This window comes from Lissotriton vulgaris, chromosome 7 (assembly GCF_964263255.1).
Source record: "Lissotriton vulgaris chromosome 7, aLisVul1.2, whole genome shotgun sequence".
In the NCBI taxonomy this organism is placed as follows: domain Eukaryota; kingdom Metazoa; phylum Chordata; class Amphibia; order Caudata; family Salamandridae; genus Lissotriton; species Lissotriton vulgaris.
Window position 1 is genome coordinate 1,511,180,606 of NC_141695.1, and position 21,557 is coordinate 1,511,202,162.

A 21,557-nucleotide genomic window follows, 5' to 3' on the forward strand; every position below is an offset into this window, starting at 1 on the left:
CATGTCAGATGTAATTTTCTGGCAGAGGTCACACTGATTTTGGAGCCATTTGAACCATAGTTTTAGACCCACCAATATGCCAGTCTGGTTCCATGACCCTCAAAGTCCTATTTTTAGAGAAGTGCCTTAAGTCTTTCTCAACACCACCACCATAAAACTGTTAAATTCCTTTTTGTTTTAAAGGGCCAACATGTTTTTTCCCTTTACCACTGATCTGAACAAAAACTGACCCAACTCCTGTGTCTGAAGCAACCGTATGGCCAATTAGGGATGGCCAGAGAAACAAGCATTAACAGGTGTCCTAAGAAAATTGCCTGCTCAGGTCTTAAAATGCATTTTGTCCCTCTTCAGCGCAGAAGACTTTCTACGTCCGTTTCATGGAAATCAGTTATCAAATAGATAATCATGGTTCCATAGCCAGTCATAAAGTTCCTGTTAACACATAAAGCGGCTCTCGCCTGGAGTTTTTCAGTCAAACACTATACAAACCTTTATCTCCAGACGTCAACCCTTCCCACACTACCATGTATGAAATTAAAAATCTATCTTCTGTTCTGGAAAAGCATGAAAATATGACTTCATGCACCAGACCCCAAAAGTACCCTCATCCAACAAAACCTTTTGAGACCAAACTACGCTGACTTCTGATAGAAACAAGAGTAACAGAACACCATGTGACTTATTGTAACAATTTACAGTTAGAAGCTGCAGCTGCAAAATTAGAACCCAATGGTGTCCTGGATTACTTGGGTCATTAACAGCACTATTCTTGGTGGACCCCCAGACCCATGAATTCAAGGTGTTGGTAGATTCCTTAATTTTATCCTAGGCTCCCGGTCTGAATCTTGGAATTTAGAGCATATACTTGGACTGGCTGTACAAAGCCAACACTAATGAGTTGCTTTCTGTACTCCTGGGTGGACCCCTAAGAAAATGTAGCATGACAGTAGGCTGGTATGTGGGCTCTACAGCGAACATACCAAGTATGGCTGTACGGTAGTTACATTTTTGCTGCTCATATGCAGACTCAAAAGAATTACAAGCATCAATTTCTTGTTGTACATCTTATCGTCACCATTGGTCTCCCCCTCTTCTCTGTAGATGTCTCCCGGCAAGTAAAATGGCAGAGTGGATAACACCCATTCCTATGGGTTGCTTCCTGTCACGCCAAAAACCAAAGACGGGAGTGAAGAAGTATAAGTTGTGGAGTCAGCCTTCTCTACAAGTAATGAAAAAACAAAGGGAGTCTGCTCTCAATTACAAAGAACAGTCTATCCTTACAAACAGTGACTAAACTCAAGAGAACCATTAGATTTCTAGCATGTGAGAAATATGTGTTCTAAAATAACACTCGCCCACCAAAAGGTCAATTGCTTCATCATCGGGTTCCTCCCGCCCCGCTACGGGGCGTGCTACGACCTACGGTTCTGAGGAAGCACTTTCAAGTGCAGTGGAATAATGTGTTTGATGTGAGAGTGGAAGGGTCAGAAGAGAGTTAAAAAATACCTGGCTGCGTGGAAAACTAAACTTTTACACTACCTATAGCTGGTATTAATAAAAGTGTGGAAAGGATGGAAAAAGTGCTATAATGGGCAGTTTCCTCACAGGACTACATGTTTCGAAGCCTACCCCCTAAGCTTCTCTTCAGGACCTAGCATGTTGATCCCTTTTACCACTCTGTTACCTAGTGTTGTCAGCCTAGTCAATGTCAAAGGTTATATGCATCTTTGCCAAAAATACATTCATCCAATACCTACTTGATATTCTCTTTAACCCCTTCCGTGCGGCCGCGATTTTTCCCGTGTGCGGCCGCCGGCCGAACACGGGCGGGCCATGACGAACCCCAGCCGTCATCAGCACACGAGCACTGTAGTGCATGACGGCTGGGGTTCGTCACCAGCATGGAAGGGGTTAAAAACGATACTTAGGTTGCCTAATTAGGGCCCCATTAGCTTCAAAATGGGAGGGAGGAGCGCTTGTAGTCAAACATTTGTCAAAGCATCTCTCTCGCCCAAGCCACTGCATGTCCGTGGTCACGATCACACCATGGTGTACTCCTGCTTATTATAGGTGGCCATCATAGGGCACACTCAAACTGATTGAATAATGCTTATTCTTAGATGTTACCATTCCTATGTGTTGCATTTCGTTTTTTTGTGAATTACAGAATATTCCCATACTTGATGATCAAGTTCACCCATACATGGCAACACCCTTAACCTTTCTTTACAATTTTGTTTTGCTTTATTATTCGGTTTGCATCTTTACAATTGTTTACAAAAATGGCAGTTACAATTTACGGAAAGGTGCAGCTGCCTGATGTCATATGTACAGTAGTCAATAAATGATAAGACAATACAATCAATGTGTCTACATTGATGGTCCCATGTGCAAAACAAGCCATGTTCAGATAGATGCAATTTTCAACTCAGGCGATTACCGTGGAGCTACATTCCGCTAAGAGCAGTAGTCCCAACATACAATATTAACATTAGGGTAATTAGTTACCAGATGTGCCCTCAGGTTAGCGTCTCCTCACTGTCTCCCTCAACGTCCCTCCCCTTTTTCCTTACCCCGCCCCCAGGTACATTTGATACGGTCGCCAAATATCTTTAGGACGGTTCTGTTGTGGGAGTAGATTGGTGACCTCCCAGACTCAGGGGTGTGGGTAGGTCACTAAGCACCACACAAGGCTACAAACCCCAACATACATGGGAGTGAAAGCCTGATGGGTTGACCGACCGCCGGGTACTGTTGATGCCTAGAATCTTGACACTATTAGGTAGATCCAGCTTATTGCAGGTATATTGACACATTAGGCACCATTTCATTGTGTTTTTGATGTACCTAAATACAAAACATATAAACTAATTGTTTAGTGTAGATAGGTCCCTTCCTTATGGTCCTGAAGAATCGTGAGTTAATTGACACAAATGCGAGAAACATGTTGACCGTTACCATTATTCTTCACTAACTGACACATACTTAGGAGACATTATACTCCAATGAGTGCTGGTTATATTGCTTTTAATTAGGAAGGAGACCCCCAGAATAAACTTAATCTCAGGTACTCCCAGCCCCCTTTTAAACTCACCACCATGTCTACACTTTTTGGCCCCATACCCGCACTTCACAATACGGCTGTTGGATAAGCAGTGAGTGAGGGGGGAACCGCAATGAAAAGGGAGGGACTCTTCAAGATCTCAGTTCTATTTCAAGTAACAGGGGAGAGTGGCCAGATAGAGTTCTCTAGAGTAGTATACAGTTGGAAACTCTAGATACCAAACTTTTAGAAACTAACCAAAAATCAATCAATCAGGAGTTTGTTAATGCGCAACTACTCACCCGTAAGGGTCTCAAGGCGCTAGGGGGGGGGGGGGGGGGGGGAGGGGGGGGGGGGGTGCAGGTTCCATTACATCAAGGAGGGGGGTCTGTTGAAGAGCCAGGTTTTGAGGTTTCTTGCGAAGATGGGGAGCGATGTTGTCTGTCTGAGGTGGAGCGGAAGGGCGTTCCATGCTTTGGCAGGGAGGAAGGAGAAGGAGCGGCCTCCCGATCTGGTCTTTCTCCACCGGGGGACCTCGGCGTAGGAGAGCTGGGCTGATCGTAGGGTCCTTTGGGGTGCGTGGAATTTGAGCCGGCTGTTCAGTTATGCTGGTCCGGTGCCGTGGAGGGCCTTGTGTGCGTAGGTGAGCATCTTAGAGGTGATTCTCGCCTCGACGGGGAGCCAGTGGAGTGTGCGCAGGTGCTGGGAGATGTGGCAGTGTTTTGGCAGGTTGAGGACCAGTCTTGCGGCGGCGTTCTGGATACGTGTGTTTATGTCATGTGCAGCTGAGTCATGAGTGTAACCTGCACATACTGGGGAACGAAGTCTGCATATATCAACCAGGTTGAAGAGTTCTGTTGTTTCAATGATGGCTTCAGCTGCAGCAGAAGGGTGACGAGGGGGGCCTCCTGACCAGTCATTGGCGGGGTCCAGTGCACAATTAAAGTCACTTCCCCAAATCTGTGGCAGATTGCTCCATTGTGAAAGGTGGGCTGATAGTGAACTGTAGAACTGTGGATCGTCATGATTGGGTCCATGTATTCCTATAACCAGAAACACTTCAGTCTTTGTTGCATCTCACCATCGCATACCTGCCATCTTGATCTATGGTAATTGCGTGTATGGTTATGTTGGATCTCCTAATAATCAGGACCACCCCGGCATGCGACATGAAACCAGCTGCGCAGCAAGGGTCCTGCAGTCTTCATTGTGTTAAAAGCCTACTGTCTTTATGTAGATGTGTCTCTTGTAAAAGAGCTACATCAACCCTGTGTCGTCTTCTTAGATACGCTAGTACCGTAGTTTTTTTACCTTCATTTAATCCATGTGAGGAATCTAATAAGGGTGGGAACATGCTGTAAGTTAGTTGTGTGCAAGTCACCCATCATCTCTCGACAGGAACTGGGCTATGTGCGGACACAGGTGGCCATTGCAGTAGACATGGTATTTAGCAGTTCACTAAGGTGTAAAGAGCCCAGTAGTGGGTTCTTTTAATGACTGTTACGATCTCAGTAATCACTGCTGTATATTTACAGGTTGTAGCTGGGATCTTGGCTTATGAGTAGGTATTATAAGACTGTGGCGCATGCAATGTTTATAACCAGTGGGTTGTATTCAGCAGGTAGCAGGCATCATTTACATATGAGGAATAAATGGATGTTAGTTCAGCACCGCTTATTTTCGAGCAGCAGGAGCGATCAGTCAAAAGATCCTAGCCCACCCTTTAGGCTGGCGTATGGTTAACTTTCAGCAACCTCACTCGGATTGACCGAGGCCTAGTGCAGCTATGTTAAGCAGCAGGGTGGCCCCCTTCAGAGGCTTGGCCGAGTCCACCAGGCCCGATGTGGCACCCTCCACGTGTGAGACTTTGGGGTAGTGAAAAAATAAATAACCCCCAGGGGGGGGGGGTCGCAGAAACCAACAATCCCCGGATTCTGGCTGAGCCACGGCCTCCAGGTGCCCCCAGCAGGAGATAGTAGGCCTGGATCCCCCCCAACCAGGCCTAAGCCGACAAGCCGCGCCCACCAAGGAGGTCAAGATTCTAGGAAGGCGCAGCAGCTCACCTTATAGCCTGGCTTCTCGCGCCCCTTCGAGCCACACAGTCGAGAACAAAAGGTACCAGGAGCGCTCAGCGGTTTCACTAGCTACACGCCCATGAACAAAAGGCCTTCACCGCCTGTGATCCAAGGCCCAACTGCACTGGTGATGCCACTGCTCTGGCGATCAGCAAGTGGGGAACGCCGGGATCCCCTGTTGCAGCGCCGCGCCAGACATAAGGGTGTCTGCTCCTCTGCGAGGGGGGGGGGGGGATTAGAGTGTAGCTGCCAGCAGCGAGCACCGGAAGACGATGGAAATGTCTCAGCCTAAGCTGTGGCCGCAATGTTAGGGGAAGGTCAGATCCTACAAGACGAGCCCCCGGCCACCTGCCAGCTTGGCCTGGAGGAAACAAAACCAGCACCTGCAACCATATCCTGAGAGCAGGGAGCATCCAAGGTGCCCTCAGTGCGCAGTGACACCGCAGGGTTGTAGGATTATTTCTCTGGCTCTCTGAGCTCTACTAATCAGCAGCCATCTTGGAGCCAGGCAAGCTCTGCCCCAAACCTCTCGTTACACTTAGTATGTCATTTGTCAATACAGTTTCAACTGCAATCTATAGACTGCTGGTAGGTATTCACAGGCATTACACACAAAAGAGAGAGGGGAGGGCCCAAGGGCATGTTTAAAGACCCCACACTACTATAACCCCTTAATACAAACTCATAACAACAGAAAATAGTAGTGGGTCTATTGAACAATTGGCTTAAGTAAGTGTCTGCAAAGGTATGCTTGATCTAAGTCAAAAAATTTAGCATCTTTCCTGTGTGGAAAAATACCCATCAGCTGTCGATCCTGGGCGCCCTGTTCATCATTTGGATTTCCTTCACACCGGGAAGGTAGGTTTAAGGCCCATAGTGATGATGGAGATGGAAACCTTTTTCTTGTTCTCTTGTATCAGGGTTAGGATGGACAACTTAGGAGCAGTGCATATGTGAAGTGAAAGGGTGTGAACTGTGATTGTGAACAGATACAATTAGGTAAAAGAAAGGCAAACAGACTTTAATAAACACCTTTCTATTCCTAGTGTAAAAAAGCGTGCGATGCTAGTGGTTTTAACAAATAGCCAATACACTTTATATGTGGTCAACATGTTTCTGCAGACTTAATTATGGATCCTCTCAGGTATCCTGCTGCTTTCTTCAGAACCTTATTTGCGACTGCTCATTAAAAGGTAAACAGATGAGGAAACTATCACCTGGGTATTTTAACAATACATCTTTCTCCTACCACAGTTGTAGGAGAGAAACGCTCCACCCCACCTGGCCACAGCTCAGGTACATGGAGCCCCGCGCACATCCGGTCGGTACTCCAGACGTCCTTCCGGGCTGTCTCGGGGAGCTGTTTCGCCTGGGAACATTAAAACTAATAAGAGGTAAAATTCTTTTGGAAGAGGTACTAGAGTTGGATGGGATTGTGGTTAATGGAAGACTTCCTTCTGATTCCCCGGCAAATTTCACACATGAATCATACCAGGGAGAGTCAATATTGGATTGTTATAGCAGATAATTCTACTTTTATGTTATTGAATGATCTGGTGATTTCTAAAACGTGTCTCAGCGACCATTCTACCTTGGCCATCTCTTTAAACATTCTACCTCCCATGTCTGACCGTTGGTCGCTAAATAGGGACTTGGTCAGTTTTGGTAGCTCATCAGGGAGATGTCATTGGGATATAAAGGCCCTTAGTGGGCTGGAGAGCATTCTTGATGAAGCCATCTCTGATTTGGCCAACTGGGATGGTGCTGAAATTGTACATTTTTCAGATCTATTGGTGAAAGTGACCTCTTTAGCTAGACAACCCAAAAGAGATAGGCTCCCGAACCCACCACCTAGTTCCCTTCGTTTGTTGAATAAAGAAATAAACAAATTGGTAAGGGACCAATATTTGAATATTCTCCCCGAAAGATCTCAATGTATAGCCCTATTAAAAAGAAGAAGGAAAAGGTTGAAATTCAGATTACGTAAAGATAGGGAGGACCAACTTTGGATTCAACTGAGGGAGGCAACTTTTCATGGCCAAGCTAGAACGTTCTGGTCTTTAATAGGTAGGGGTTGTGGTGCAAGGACGATTCCCACACCCATTCCTATTGAGGAACGTATCTGGGTTGAGCATATAAAAAACCTTTATGCAAGTAATGGCGTTTCTTTTCCCGCTGGAAGTTTCAAGGTGGTTCCTGGGGCCATAGAGGAATCTCCGTCTGAAAAGTCTATAGAACAGGCAATAATGGAAATGCGCTCATCTGGAGCAATGGGTCCAGACGAGCTGCCTATTTCTGCCTTAAAGCAGAGTAGTTTAAAATGGAGTAAAATACTCTTTCCTGTTTTTGCTTACTGCTTTTCAAGCAGGTCGGTCCTTCCTTCGTGGAAAGGGAGTATTTTGGTCCCCCTTTTCAAGAAGGGTGATCGTATTTCTCCTCAAAACTACCGCCAGATTGCTCTCCTGGATGCCATCAGCAAAGTTTTTGCTAAATGCCTGTTGAAATTATTGACTGAATGGGTGGATCGGTGTGACATTCTTCCTTTTGAGCAAACGGGTTTCTGTAAAGGCCACGGCACCCTTGATAATCTAACAGCTTTACAAGTGATAATGGATAAATATATCACGGTCCGAGGTGGAAAAGTATATGCAGCCTTCATAGATTTCTCCACAGCTTTCGATAAGGTTGACCGACCTTTGCTGTGGAGGAAACTATCGGCCTTAGGCATGTCACCTCTACTGTTGGATTTAATACAGGACCTCCATACAGATACCTGGTGCCGAATAATGATGGGTGGGGAAAGAGGTCTGTCACTCTCCATCCCCTCTGCCAATGGTCTCAAACAAGGATGTTTACTGGCCCCCTTATTATTCTCCCTTTATGTTTATGATCTCCCTCAAACTTTGTCTCTGAGTAGTGGTATTGCCCCTGTATTGGGAGATAAAGCTATTGCATGTTTAATGTATGCAGACGACATACTGTTATTAGATCTAACACTGAACGGCTTAAACAATTGTCTGCATGCATTACATGTCTTCGCAGAGTTGCATTTTTTACAGATAAACATCTCCAAAAGCAAGGTTATGTGTTTGTCCGGAAAGAAAAGTTATTCTCATGGGAATTTCACATGGTCTATAGGCGGCCAAAAGCTAGAAATTGTGAAATCCTATACGTTTTTAGGGAAAATAATATGTGGTAATATGAGCAATAAGGCCCACATTGAGAATAACACGCGCAAGGCTCTGATGCAGGGTAAGGGCCTAAATGCACTTTATAAAGCCACAGGAAAACGGCATTTCCCCTATTTGCTTGAAGCTTTCCGCGCAAAAATCCCGGCTTCCTTGCTCTATGGCACTGAACTTATTGATGTGAGTAGCTGGGGATTTCTCCACACTATTGAAGGTAGACTCCTGCGACAACTAACCTCTGTTAATTCTGCCTGCCCTGTAGCCTCTCTTAGGCTTGAGTATGGCATGAGAAGTAGTTGGGTGCAGGGCTTAGCTGGGATAGTAAGATGGATTTTTCACCTAGCTAAATGTGAACCAGCCACATTAAGACACCTTATCCAAAAGGAATTATTAGGTCCTTTAAAGGAGTTTTCCCCAATTGTAAAAAACTTCAGAAAGGCGGTGACGTTATTGCAATTGGAGGAATCTACCCTTTTTTCTTTATCCTTTTACCAGTTAAAAGCTTCCTTAAAATTAGCAACGTGGAAGCTAAGTTTCTCGTTGGATAGGGACCAGATTAGGACAAAGAAAGGTGATTTGCCGGTGTTTAATTCCTATAATCTTAAAACTATGCAACTCTACGCTACTTGGAATCTCCCTCATGGCATCCGTCGTTTTTGGTTTTTATTAAGGCAAGATATGCTACCACTGAATAACCTTTTAGCCAAGTGGAATGACTCCTCTAATAAATGCACCTTGTGTAACTTCTCGATCCAAGATCTCACTCACGTCTTATTCATATGTCCAGCTTTGATAAAATCTCGTCGTAAATGGGTGAGACCAATTTGCTTAAAACTTGGAATTTTATCTGCTAGTGCCTTTTCTGATGCTATTCTTAAGCCCCCCAATGAAATGTTTTGTTCCAGAATTTTTAACTTTTTTAAATGCTTTTTAGATCTGTATTAATATGTGCTGTTTTCTTTCTTGTGTACTATTGGATTGATATTGTGTATGTAAATTTTATGTGGACCTCTCACGAGTTCCAAAACATAAATAAAAACTTACTTACTTATAGCAACACCCAAAACAGCATCAGTCAGTCAAAAATAACTTTATTTGGTTTTCACAAACCATAAAGCATATAAAACACATTTCATTTAAAACTTTTTCAGTTCTTAAAATTCCACATACTTCCTTTGTGGCACCAAGCCTTCAGTCTTTGCCCATATTTATAAGTAAGCTTTCTACCGCTATCATAAATTTTACCCCCCTGCATATTAAAATGTTTGATGCGGCACCCAGCCAACTTGTCGCTGCCAAACAGCATCAAAAGTTAACACTGACAGGACTTCCATCAAGCTTTTGAATGTTTTTTGCCGTCTTATATGCATTTTAGAATTATTGCTTATTGGATGGTAAGTATTCAGGAATTTAAACTGTGACAACTGTAAACGATATGCACTTTAGTATGTAAATGTTATGGATTTTGTAGTCAAAAAACGGCTGATGCTAGGAGAATCCCCTTTGTTATCCAGGCCATTGCTCTTGGAAACTATGCAGTACTCCAGTAGAAAAGACATAGAATTAATGTAGTTAACTAGATCTAATTAAGATATGTGTATTTCTCTTCGATCTACTTGATACCATGCTTACAGCGATGGTAAGGAAATACCAAGAACATAGATTGTTTTAAGATAGGATTTATAAATATTTTTAAGGGAACTTTTTTATTTTCAAATGGGGAAAAATAGATAATGTTTCGCTGCTCTGCCCGGTTTGCACAAATGATTTTAGTGACATTTTAAACAAGGAAAGCTGCTGTTTTATGCACAGTATTGATTGAATGTAATCTGGTCTTTTTGCAAACGTTTCAAAATACTGGAACTGTGCATCTTGCAATTGTTGCATGTGAATAAAGTATTCGGTCTATGTTTTAAGGATTTGTAGGAAGAGTTTTGAACGCCACAGTTAAATAATATTTAGTAGCTTGTCATTAAATTAACTAACATCTGACATCCACTACAGCGTCAATTAATTTATTTCGAAATTTTCTATAGAGTCCCTGTTGTGCAGTGACTTTTCATAAGTCACTGCACAAATCAGGGAGGCACGTGTTAAAAATTACATTAAAATGATAGTTGATGGAGAAGAATTCTATGAAACATGGGCTCTACATAAATCATCATCTACACTGAGATGTTGAGGGAATAGAGGTAGGATATTAAGCTTTTTAAGACCTTGTAAGAACGGGGAGGTGAGATGACAGCCGTAGAAACAGCAGTGATGGTAATAGATAGGAATAAAGAAACAAAAAACAAAGAAATTAGAAGAAGCGCACTAAATTAATACTGGCATTTAATTTACTATAAAATCCTAATCACAACATGTTTTAATCCGTGCAGATGATACAAGATGCTTCCGGCAAGAGTGAAAATGTAGGTTTCGTTTGCATAACAGCAGCATGTTCACTGACACGAGGGAACATGTGAGAGTTTTTGGCAAATACAAACCCCGCAATGACCTGGTAAGCGAGAGCTCCATCACTTCCATTTGCCCAAGCCTGACCAGTGGAGTCTTCAACTGGTCTTCCAAGACAGCGAAGAAGACTGTGAACAGCATGGAGCTTTGATGCCACTCATCTGCCACACCACATGATGCCGCGCTCTCCACACCTCAAATAAGCACTTACCTGCCACCACCTCCGGGACGGTCTTGCCGCAGTCCTGGGCTCAAAGCACCGTTGGGGCTCCCAGGCGAGGGGATCCCTGCTCCAGGCATGACTGGTTTCCGCCCGGGCGGGGCCTGCTGTGAGGGCGGCTTCATCATCATCATAGCACGAGCGGAAATGGAAGGAAGACGCACGAGACGCCGACCAAGAATGGAGAGGGTTCGGCACTGAGAGTTTCGCGTAGGGGCGCTAAACCCAATAATACAACACTGATACCTAGCGCACGCCCGCACCAGACAGAGGGTATAAACTACCGGAGATCAGTGAGAGGGGTTCCGTGCGCGCACACACTCTCTACAAGGGAACGTGGAGCAATCTGCATACGGCAGCCGCAAAAAGTGCAACGCGCGTGCGTCCTCCCTTGAACAGTCCAGTGAGGCTGGCTCTGCGCGTGCGCAAGAGTTCGCGCTGGTGACCGCTATGAGTTCTTCTAATAGAAGGCCAGGTGTTTAGCACGGTCCAGCCGCCCGTCCTCTGCCAACTCCACTCAATCACTCGTGCGTCCCGCAGGAAACTCTAACATAGGTGGTATTACCCGGGTGTCATGCCACTCCTCCGTTCTGCGCGCCACATACGCAAGGTTCAACCACTTCCGCCCTCCCGTCTCCTTCCGCCTCCGGGTGGAGCGTGCTAGTACCAAATAATCCTTGTGAGGGGCCGCTTTAATGTGTTCCCGCCTTGTTTTCGCCAGCAGTAGGAATACGGGAAGGTGGTCAAGTCGACGATACGTTGAGGGTCGTGAGGCAATACTTCAAGTAAAACACTCTTAATAATTGTTAAATCACACTATGACACCTAGTGTTCTTCCGCGTGTGACGTTACGGTGGCATGCATCCTGATTGGTGTTTGGAACCATGACCTCAAAGCAAGTGACCTTCGGGTCAGAAGAATATTTAGCCCTTAGGTGAAGAGGAGCGTTGTCCTCCTGTGTTCCACACTACCCACGACCAGGGCGTTAAGTGGGCCGGGTCTTACCGGTGCTGAACACCGGCTGTTTTGGGGGTGCCTCGAACGGGTCTCTATTGAGCTCTGTTTTGTACCCTGGCACAGGCGGTCAGTGTGTTTTCCGGCGGCAGTGACAGCAGGCACATCGATGTGCGCGTGCTCAAACTGCTCACTTCTGACTAGTAGAGGTTACGGCATGACGTCATGTCAGCTGAGCTTTGTAGGGGAAGGAAAATCCTTTAAGGAGAGTAATTTTCTCTCTGGATTTCCCTTCTCTTTTTGAAACGCAGGAGCAGCAACATTGTCGTGGTGTCATCAGAGCTTTAAGTGGAAGCTTTTTTTAAATATTATATCCTAGCCATAGTTGCTGCTTATTTATTTCATGCAACTAAAAAACATTAACAAAGCCAATAATCCTGCCTTGTTGAAGGTATGATGTTACTTGTTGTATCGTATGTCTGGATTCAATGACAGAAACAGCAAAATACAGGTAGGGCTCACTATGCTAAACACAGATTTTTACTGTATGTGTTTTAAGCCACACCCTCAATTACATTAGCCACGCCCCTTTGAGAGACCTCCCAGTTTTTTCATCCCACCTAAAGTCCTGCCCACGCCCCTACGGCCTGTAACAGTGGAAGCACCACTTTTGTTTTGTTAATCAAACGCATAGCTGCCAAGGTTTCAGATTGCTATGTGTGACATTTTCATAATTTCACAGTAATTATGAGTGACATTTCAAAGACTATGAGTCACACTTTCTCGTGAGCAAAATCAAGCAATGAAAATGAGGGAAACATAGAAATTACGCCAATTTGGACCTATGAGAAACTTTAAGAAGATCTTAAAACTGCTTCTACGCTCCAGAAATAGAAAGGCACTAACTGGAGACAGGCTGTGCATGACTGCAATTCTCAATAACAGTCTTGCGCTTGCCCTCATTTACTTTTCCACATTGTTTACTCACCTGTATGCTTCTCCTCACCATCTTCATGTTGCTTTCCTGCCTATTGCTTCTCTTCCACACCCTTTGTGTTGCTGCCCCTCACTTGTTCTCCTTCTCTCCCATTGCTTCTGTTCAGTTCTGCACCCTCCATGCTGTTTCCCCAACATGTTCCCTCCTCCTCTTTTGCCTGTTGCTTCTCCCTACACTATCCTCTGTGTTACCTCCCCTGATGAGTACAGGCCTCAGTAAGGCCTGCGAGTGCAAAGGGTTCGCCCTTCTGTGCACAAAGTCCTCAGACTACACAAAGAATTTGGCACGGAAACTGGAAAAACAAGAACATAGTTTAATAAACCTTTAAAGGTGGTCCTACAGCCCACACAACACTCAACAGCGTTGTACAGGGTAGCACAAAGAACTCGAGTACACAGTCCCCTTTTATAGACAAAGAAGGGGCTCATAAGTAGGCAGGTACAACTCAGAATATGATTTACGACCATATATGGACATTTCTGAACATGATCAATACATGGGTGGAGTTAACGGTTCTTGAGGCCCGCGAAAATGCACATTCCTATCTATGCTAATCAGAGACAGATGTGACTTTTACTGAGCATGCGCTAGACGCACAAAGGGCTATTTATAGACTGTTGCTGGGCAGATCCGAAGGGCGACTAGCGAAGAGGTAGGACTCATCACATGGCGAGCACATGGCAATATGTAGCAAACAAAATGGAGGACAGAAAAGAAAATGGAGTCTGACGTATAAAGAGATTGAGCGGGAAAACGCAACAAGTGAATCACAATATCATGTCTTTAGCTAATGCTTAACATTATCGCTGTTTTATTTACAACAGACGACCCTTTCAGCATTAGCTGAAGACATTCGGTTTCCTAGGATAATCTAAATACTCATCGTTAATGTCGATGCTCATCATTTCAGCTACCTCTCTAGTTATACTTTTCTGGTGGGTAGCCTCAGCAACAGCTCTTTTATTAGGTACACAAAATGAAACACATAGGGAACATATCATTGGACTACATTGAATACATATACAACATGTAAAAATAATAGCAATAATTATACAGAGACCAGTAAGAACTTTCCAACCCCATGTGGAAATCAGAGTCCAGAACCAACTTGAAAAGGTCCAGGTTCCATTTTCGACATGTATATCAGCAGAGATCTAATGTAATTTATTAATTGCTTTGTACACAGAAGGAGGGTGATCGGGGATGAATATACAACAGCTACTTCCAATAATTCTACAAGCACCACCTCTATCTACTAACATCACGTCCAAAACCATTCGGTTTTGTAACGCAACAATTCTAGTAATTTGCAGCTCTTCGGTGAGATTGCCAAGAGCTGCAGCAGTTTGATTCGTTACGGCTTCCACTACTCTCGTTAATCGCCGTATCTTTCTACTATTCAAAGCAGCTCCAACAAAGAAAAATAATCCTAAATTGAAATCTATATACTGTTGCAGACTAGTGTCAGTCTGGTCTACATCATCAATAGACAAAGTCTGTTTGTATCTGTTTACAGTTAAATTATTCAATAATTTTAAATCTTTATGATATGATGCAGGTGCTAAGAATACAGGGGGTAATAAAAATGCTACATAACATACTCCAGACCATCCAGCTGGTAATCGGTAATAACCTCTATGGCCACATACAAAGTAAGTGTTATGAGAAGCAAGGATTGAGCTATTGTTCAGACCATCAATATTTAACACAATAATACAATCACTAACACCTACAGGGATATAACCTACACTCTGTACACATAAATCTGCTTGTGCTTGGGCCACTGAAATCACAAACTTCTCATTACCAACAATGTCTCTAGTATTTGTAAAAATATAGGGCGTTGACTCATTGTCCGGTCGATATTCTTCCCATTCCCATATAGTTCCATTGGCTTGTGGATAGCCTTCTTTATCCTGATGGCATTCTTTATTCAATCTGAAAAGCAGTCTGCCCACTGTGGGCTTTCACGTGGCAAAAAGCAAAGTGTACCAGGCTCGACAAGAACCATTATGAGAGAAAGGGAGAGGTATGAATGGTGTTCCCCCCTTCTTCTGATGTGCTGGCATCATCCCACATATCCAACCGTTTGTGGCATTAGTAGCTACGTGGGTATGGTGCAGCATCTGAATGAAAGTATTATTCAAATACGACTGTCGATGCTTCAACTCTTCATATGGAAGTGTATAAAAGAAATGCTCACCTGGAACTGGAGTGGAAACAACATACAACTCACGGGCAGGAATTGCATATTCGACAAACCACATGATTGTAGCAACAACTGCTACAGCAGCAATGAACCCTACAGCACAGAAAATCTTCTTCTTATCCATCCGAACAAATGTACAAACAGTATCTTCCTGAAACTAAAAATGTTGTCAGAACTCTTCCCCCTAGGCAGCCGTTGTTTTCTTCACCAGCGGGCCAAGACGGGTGTCACTACTCTAATGCAGGGCTGATCCCCCACCCTTGCCTCATTGGCTCTCCCTTTCACTGACCTAGGGACCGTTCTGACAACTTATCACACAACTGCAGGCTCTTTCCTTGGTCGTAGATTGTATCTCTTCGCTCCAGGGACGGTCGGGTCCGGGAAGAACTCCTCAGATTTGTCAGGTACCACAGCACGGCCTCTCTCCGCAGTCAGGATTTCTCGATGGTCGGTCAATACAGCAGGCTCCACCAGTCCGGGTTGCACCTTCCGGCAATGTACGGAATGTATCCAGTTCTTCCGGTTGGTGACTCGGACAGCTGTTCTTGTGGCAAGAAGAACTTGCTCGGGACCACATGACCTCGGCTCCAGACTGCTCGACCTCTCGAATGATTTTATGAGGACGAAATCTCCAGGCCGGAGATTATGGCCCTCGCCTGTGGACCGGTCAGGGAGTGCTTCTCGAACCTGTTGATGAATGGAAACCAAACTGTCAGTTAATTGTGCCAAATAGTCATTCATTAACACACAAGGTACATCATACACTGAGCTTGGCTTGGGCACTCCCCATATATTCATGGGACGCCCGAATACTATCTCATAGGGCGTAAGGCCCATCCGAGAATGTGGTACTGATCTAATAGACAATAATGGCAAAGGCAGGGCATCTGGCCAAGTCAAAGAAGTAGAAGCTTGTATCTGTGCTATTTTAAGCTTTAGAGTACCATTGTACTTTTCCACCAATCCTGCTGATTGCGGGTGGAACACTGCATGAAATTTCTGTTTGATTCCCAATCCTTTCAGGACATACTTAACAACGTCCGCTATAAAATGAGGCCCGTTGTCACTCCACAACAATCTACAAACACCATACCGAGGAAAGAATTCCTTCAATAACACCTTTGCCGTAGTAATTGCAGTATTGTCCTTCGTAGGGTATGCTTCAATACATTTACTGAACGCACAAACCACAACTAAGACGTATTTTAGATTATTACAGCGTTCCAGCTGAATATAATCCATTTGCAATACTTCAAAAGGTGCAGTACGTGTTGCAAATCCTCCTGCTGGAGTTCGTGTCCCTTTTCCTGGATTGTACTTAAGACAAATCATGCAGGTCTGTACTACTCTCTTAGCCTTGCTAGCATTCTCTGAATGCTCCCAAACTTGCGTAAGCAATTTCACAATTGCCAAAGCTCCAACATGTGCTAGCCCATGTGCCATCTGAACCATAGGTTGTACAAAGGCTGTGGGTAACTTCCACTTATCCATTTGTTTACTTCTCCAACAACCTTCATCATCCAACTCTCCATCCTTGGACCATTGCTCCCGCTCTTTATCAGTAGCTTTCCTCTGTATCTCTAGCACCTCCTTCCTAGCATTGTGCCACCGCTCAGCTTGTGACTTCACAACGTACATTGGAGTGGAGTCAGGCTGCATCGCAGTTTCACGTGCTATTCGATCTACAAAAGCATTTCCTTCTCCCACTTTATCTGTCACTTTCTTGTGTGCGCTGCATTTCACTATAGCTATCTTCTTTGGATAGGTCAATGCAGTCAAGAGATTATGTACTAACTCTCCGTACATTGTCTGTGCTCCATGTGATGTCAGAAAGCCCCTTTCCTTCCAGAGCAGGCCAAAATCGTGCGCTACTCCAAAAGCATAGTGGCTATCTGTATAAACATTCATGCATAATCCTGCACTGAGCTCTGTGCCTCCTACCGCCCTATTTCCCTCCTTAATATAGAGATAAAGATCTTGGCCACTATTCTAGCTAAACGTCTGAGGTTGGTAATAACGGACCTCGTGCATATGGACCAATCAGGGTTCCTCCCGGACAGGGCGACCAAGTTGAACCTCGGCCGAACGCATAATTGGCTGCAAGAGATTAAAGAGAGAAGTGAGCCCCACTGGTTCCACTCCCTGGACGCGGAGAAGGCCTTCGACGCAGTCCACTGGCCTTTCCTGATGGCGACACTGCAGAGGTTCGGGTTTGGCCCTGTGAAAGATGAAAAATTAATTAACCCTTTTGTTCAGGGATACATTAAAGTGAACGTAGTTTTACATTAATTTCTGTGTTTTACCTGCTTGCAAATAATATGGGCCCACTAATCATAATGAAAAGCGGCTTCATGGTGCACAGATGGTTAAACTGAATTGTCTGAAATTCAGCTGAAACCTAATGGATGGCAAATGAAAGAAAGAGTACGTGTCCCTCTGTTGTAACTCAAACATGTGTAATGGTTCACTGACCTTCATCTGTGTATAGGAGCCGGTTCAGAGAGTTAGTTCCTAGAACTGACTCTCTGAACTGGGACGTGTCAGGCCTGTTCAGAGTTAATTCCTGGAACTGAACTCTCTGAACTGGGACGTGTCAATCTGCTCTGCCCCTGCGAGGGTAAAGTGTTTGCTTAGGACAAAGGTCGTGTGTTTACATTGTACAAGAAAGCAGAGACAACGAATATCTGCTGACTACGTCAAATAGTGTATGTTTGACAAAAACAAGATAACAGACTTAAAGTTCTAGGTCAGGAGGCAGTAGCGTAGGAGGTTGGCTAAATATTAGCATGGTCCTGTGCGTCATGTATAAGGTAAATGTACACGTGGACTATTTCTGAAATGATCACACCATGAAGTTATTGTTAATAATTAATGTGTCCATGTACACGTGGACTATTTGTGAAATGCTCACACCATGATGTTGATGTTAATGATTAATGTATCCTGGTTCTGAAAAATGTATATAAAGACTGCTTTCCTTTCTGTAAAACCAGATCTCTTTGCAGTCTTACTGGCAAATTGTCTCAACTGCAGTTCATTGGCAATAAAGAGCCACTCTTCAAGCCCTTGTCTGTGTCCATCTATATACTATAAAGAAACCGTGCTTTAACAGATGGTGCCGTGGACTCGCTGGGGACTGTTGGTCTCTGCAGGGGTTAAAGAACTGCGGTCTCAGGACTCTTCAGGGGCCTTCCAGTCTCGGTGTATGCTGCGCAGCTGCTGATTTGACCTGGTTTCCTGCAAGGCCCAGACGGGAAGGCTCCCGTTGATAAGCCTTTGACATAAGACACCAGCAGCTCCCTTCGAAGCCATCAGGTCATTTTTGCCACAACAAGAAGGACGCATACAACGGCGTTACTGGTCTGATGATCAGGTAGGCAGTGCTTCAATGCACTGAACTCAATTTTATAAATTGGATTTGTTTTTCTGATACCTCAAAGGGTACACACTGGGATTCATTAGGTGTCCCTAGGGGAGGTCTGAGGGCACCTTTAAGATAGGTGCCTGAGGAAGGCTGTCCAGTCTGTGAAAGATCGTGAGGATCCCAAGGACAGAAGAGGAGCCGTGGCTGGTTGCCTCAGGGGGAACAAAGAGTGGTTGCCTCCAAATAGAGCATGCCTATGCATTCAGCTCTGAAAGACGTCTAAAAATATATGCATTTTGTTAAAAAAGGTTGTACAACTGTGTTTTTCTAAAAAAAAAAAAATGCTCAGTAAACTATTTCATAGTACCGCCAAAGGGCGTAGGGCAGCCTTAGATGTCACTCAACCGACACCTCCTCGTGGCACACCAGCATGGTACGTGTCACGGAAAAAAGGGTACCATACAGCTGTTCATCTAGATCAATGGACTCATTATACCAGGAAAAATCCTGATTTACAATGGCCAGAATATGGCACGTTTGATAGAGCTAAAATGCTTTATTTATAAGATTGTTTAAGGGAACGTGAAAAGAAAAGGAAGAAAGTACGTTTATTACAATGGGATGCATTTCATGCATGGCGGTCATACGCCGCTAATCGATGGTCAGGGGAACCTAGGACAACGAAAGGAAAAGCTATGGCACATGATAGGGAGAAGGTAAAAGAAAGATGTGTAACAAGTTGTCGGGAAAAAGAAATGGAAATAGACAAATGCCTTACAGTTCATAAACCAATACCAGATGTTTACCCCACTATACCTAATGCTCCCTTAGAACAGGAAAATACTGAAGATCCCGTAATAGAAGGATTATTAACAACTCCACCACCATACAGTCCACAAACAACACAATCTCATTCATCAATACACACGCCACAAGCTCATAAGACAACACCTGTACAACAACAATTGACACCCAGTTCTCACACAGATAAAAGAGAGCTGCGCTCTAAAATATCAGAAAAAGACAAGAAAATGGTACAGGAGTGGGTAACGGATGTTATGAAAAATGGTACTTCTCTATGGCACGATGCAAAATGCCGCTTCCCAATTGATTTCACGCCTGCACTTCAACGCAGCGATCTGGAAATAATGGATAAAAAGGTGTTTTTCTGGTTTAAAAATTGCGGTAAATATTGGCCTGCTCAAGAAGGTTACCCACAAGCTGACAATTTGTCCCGTGGACACGTCAACACAGTATTAGCAGTACTAGACGATGTAGGGGCATCAGACAGAGAAAAATTGGATGCACTCCAAATATTAGCTGAATGGCTAGATACACTAATATTAGTAGAAAGAAAATGTGAATGGTTGCTAAAAAGTAAAGAGGAGAAGGTAAATAATGGGACACCTACATATGGTGCTCTTTCACCTAATCATGCCATGCCTTTGAGAGAAGTACCAGGAGGTCAGCCAGGACACACTACTATTAAAGTACACACACCATGGTCTAACGTTGAGTTACACAGATTTGCGCTTCAGTTTCCAGATATTAGACAAGACAGAGAAGAATGGTATAGACAGACAGAAATAATACTAAGAGTTGGCACTCTCACCCTGGATGACATAGAACAAATGTTTTCTATAATATTGCCACCAGACATTTGGGGAAAAATTAGGAGAGAGGATGATGAATGTTTAAAGATAAAATGGGAAGATATAACTTCAGAAAAAAGGGGGCAAGGAGAGGATATATCGGAGGATATTAAAAACTTACCAGCAAAAATAATGGCTAAAGTAAATACACTGGTACCAAGAAAACAAATTGACTGGTCAAAATTAAATGGATGTATACAAGATACTGAAGAAACTGTCTCTGCATTTTTCTCTAGAATACAGAAAGTGTTCACAGCTTCAAGTGGTTTAGACAGTGAAAAAGAGGCAACAAAAAGCGCACTTGTCTCCTGTTTTGTAAATAATTTAAAACCTGCAAATAAGAAAGGGATTCTAGAGTACAATCCAACTTGGTCATGCAAACCTTTGACTGAGATTTTGCAATTAGCACAGTATTACGAGATGCTAGGAAAAAAGGACTTGGAAAACAAAAATAACAAAATAAAAGAGTTAAAAACTAAAGTTTTAATTCAGCAGGCAAACCAGTATAGCGGCCGAGGACAAAGAGGCAGGGGGAGAGGAAGGGGCCGTGGGGGCCCACAAAGGTCATTTTCGGCTCTCCCAACACAGCATATGACTACAAATGAACAAACACACACACAGGGATGCTTTAATTGTGGGGAACATGATCATTGGAGAGCTCAATGCCCACACCCCGTCAAGCAGTCACAGAGAGGAGGTGGGATGGGGAGATCAAGAGGCCGGGGAAGGAGCATTGGAAGAGCTGGATATCAACAGCAAGGACGTGACTCACAACCTGGCCCAACAGAGTATCCCCCCAACACAAATTTCTTTGATAATGAACAAATACCAAAAATGCAGGTGCATCACCCTTATGATGGGATCTATCAAGAGGGGCCCCAAGGAGAATGGGACTACTATGTTCAATAGGGAGGCCCGAGAGAGTTAATACAGAGGATGGTAATCCCTGTAGATCCCACTGGACCATATGTAAGGGGAAAGATTGAAGGTACACCTGTGGAATTATTAATAGATACAGGGGCCACAAACTCCTCCTTGACAAAGAAAAAGTTTCCAGATGTTCCTCTCTCGGGACAAGTAAATAAGTCAGTGGGATTCACCAACATACCTGTAACAAGTCCAATTTCGGCACCCTTGAAATACAGTATAGGCCCAATACAGGAAACCCATTCATTTCTAATATCAGACAAATGTGCATTTAATTTGTTGGGATTGGACTTGCTAAAAAAATGAATGCAACAATTCAGTGTAGGGCAGATGGAGTTTTCTTGGAAATAGATGGGCAGATGACAGAGGAAATGGACAACTGTTTACTGTCCATAGGAATAAAAAATATACCAGCACAAATAATGGACCAGATAGATTCAAGAATTTGGGCAAAACATAAAAATGACACAG

At 44.0% G+C, this 21,557-nt stretch overlaps 1 protein-coding gene and 1 pseudogene across 4 annotated transcripts in view; both read right to left on the reverse strand.

The window, feature by feature from the left end:
* Positions 1 to 12,102, reverse strand: part of ATXN2L (ataxin 2 like) — an 842,401-nt gene extending 830,299 nt beyond the window's left edge. For 2 of the 4 annotated variants that reach the window (XM_086932367.1, XM_086932366.1), the window contains exon 1: positions 10,975 to 12,102. In XM_086932367.1, coding sequence (XP_086788493.1) covers positions 10,975 to 11,117 — 143 coding nt within the window. In that variant the 5' untranslated portion in view covers positions 11,118 to 12,102. The remainder of the gene's footprint in view (positions 1 to 10,974) is intronic. The other 2 variants (XM_086932369.1, XM_086932368.1) reach the window with 2 other exon arrangements.
* Positions 12,103 to 13,773: 1,671 nt separating this feature from the next.
* On the reverse strand, positions 13,774 to 15,267 carry LOC147705896 (uncharacterized; annotated as a pseudogene).
* Positions 15,268 to 21,557: the final 6,290 nt, after the last annotated feature.